The 1776-nt window shown below is 43.0% G+C and overlaps 1 protein-coding gene across 1 annotated transcript in view; it reads right to left on the bottom strand.

Annotated features, from left to right (window-relative positions):
* Positions 1–1377: 1377 nt before the first annotated feature.
* LOC132392206 (ferritin heavy chain B-like) overlaps positions 1378–1776 on the bottom strand; it is a 650-nt gene continuing 251 nt past the window's right edge. Inside the window, exon 1 of the mRNA XM_059966044.1 lies at positions 1378–1776. This exon is cut by the window's right edge and continues 251 nt beyond it. Coding sequence (XP_059822027.1) covers positions 1456–1776 — 321 coding nt within the window. The 3' untranslated portion in view covers positions 1378–1455.

The raw sequence follows: 1776 nt of genomic DNA on the forward strand, positions 1-1776 counted from the left end.
TTCAGCTTGTGTAGCTTATAGCCCAGTGATACGAACATTGAATTTTCCAATTTCAGGTAAGCCATGCACCAAATATTCTCCCACTCACACTGACCTCTCCACCTAGTGTTCTTCTCCCATCTGATTCCAGCTGTCCACCAATGCCTTGCCTGTCTTTAGCATTGTCAAGTATCCCTCCTTTCTATCCCATAATCCCTGTCACCATAGCAATAGGACAAGGACTGTCAGGATGAGAAACAGTTTCTTCCCCCAGGCCACCGGACTACTGACTTCCCTGCTACCAGTCAGGTCTCATCACATATGAAGTGGCAGTAACATTAAACTGTTTGCTTTTTAAACTCTTATTGTAAATGCTAAATGTCAATCTTCTGGAATATATTTTATTATTTGTTTGTTTATTTCAAAGTACTGTTACTTTGTATTATGTGTGAATTATACGTACTGCTTTGTGCACCTTGGTCCAGAGGAACATTGTTTCATTTGGCGGCATGCATGTTTAAGGTTGAATGATCATAAAGTGAACTGGAACTTGTCCAGTTCCATCTGCCTGGCTCTCTCCTCCCACAATGCTGCCATATCCTGGCAATCTTGCCCATTCCTTCCCAGTTCTGGTGGAGGGTGTCAACCCAAAACATTAACTTACACACATTGACTCCACAAGTATTTTTGAGGACCTCTGAGGATCTAGCCTGGACCCAACGTATCAATACAGCTACAAGTTATAAAGAAGGCAAGACTGTGGCTATATTTCATTAGAAGTTTGAGGAAATGTGGTATGTCACCAAACACACTCAGGGATTTCTATGGATGTATCGTGGAGAGTACTCTAACTGGCTGCACTGCCATCTGATATGGGGGGTGGGGGGGGGGGGTGGCTACTGCACAGGATTGCAGTAAGCTTCAGAGAATTGTAAAATTTATCAGCTCCATCATGGGCACTAGCCTCTATAGTGTCCAGGACTTCTTCAAGGAGTGATGCCTCAGAAAGGTGGTATCTGTCATTAAGAACCCCATCACCCAAGACATGCCCTCTTTTCAGTATTACCATCAGGAAGGAGGTGCAGGAGCCTCTTCTCATCTGCCATCAGACCTTGAACCCATGAACACTACCTCACTGCTTTATTTCTTTTTTTGCAGTACTTTTATTTAATTTAATTGTTTTATGCGTGTGTATCTTCTACTTACTGTAATTCACAGTTTTTTCTCTCACTGTTATTATGCATTGCAATGTACTGCCCCGCAAAGTTTAACAAATTTCACGACATAGCTGGTGACATTAAATCTGATTCAGATTCTGAAATGATGCTTGACATGTTGAGTCTTTTTTTTTTAAAGTATTTTGACATTTATTTCAGTTGATATACCATTCCAATACCTTTGAGTTAGTCAAGTTAAGATTCACACAAATAAAGAGTTTGATTTTACAATTTTAACAGGTAATGACATGAAGTCCTTCTAATCCTTCTCCTCCAGGGACAGTCTGTCAAACAGGTACACTCCCAGGCCATTCTCGGGGGCGCCCAGTCTCCTCAGGTTGGTGACGTAATCTCCAAGCTTCTTGATCATCTTCACTTGCTCATCCAGATAGTTCCTCTCCAGGAAATCACATAGATGAGGGTCACCATGCTGAGTGGAAAGCTTGTGCAGATCCAGGAGACTCAGGTTCACGTCCTTCTCCATCTGCAGGGCTCTCTGCATCGCTTCCAGAGCATTGGTCCAGTCATCCTGCTCTGGCTTCTTGATGTCCTCCAGCACGATCCGGCCTCCTCGCAGATT

The sequence above is a fragment of the Hypanus sabinus genome, chromosome 4 (genome assembly GCF_030144855.1).
Source record: "Hypanus sabinus isolate sHypSab1 chromosome 4, sHypSab1.hap1, whole genome shotgun sequence".
In the NCBI taxonomy this organism is placed as follows: domain Eukaryota; kingdom Metazoa; phylum Chordata; class Chondrichthyes; order Myliobatiformes; family Dasyatidae; genus Hypanus; species Hypanus sabinus.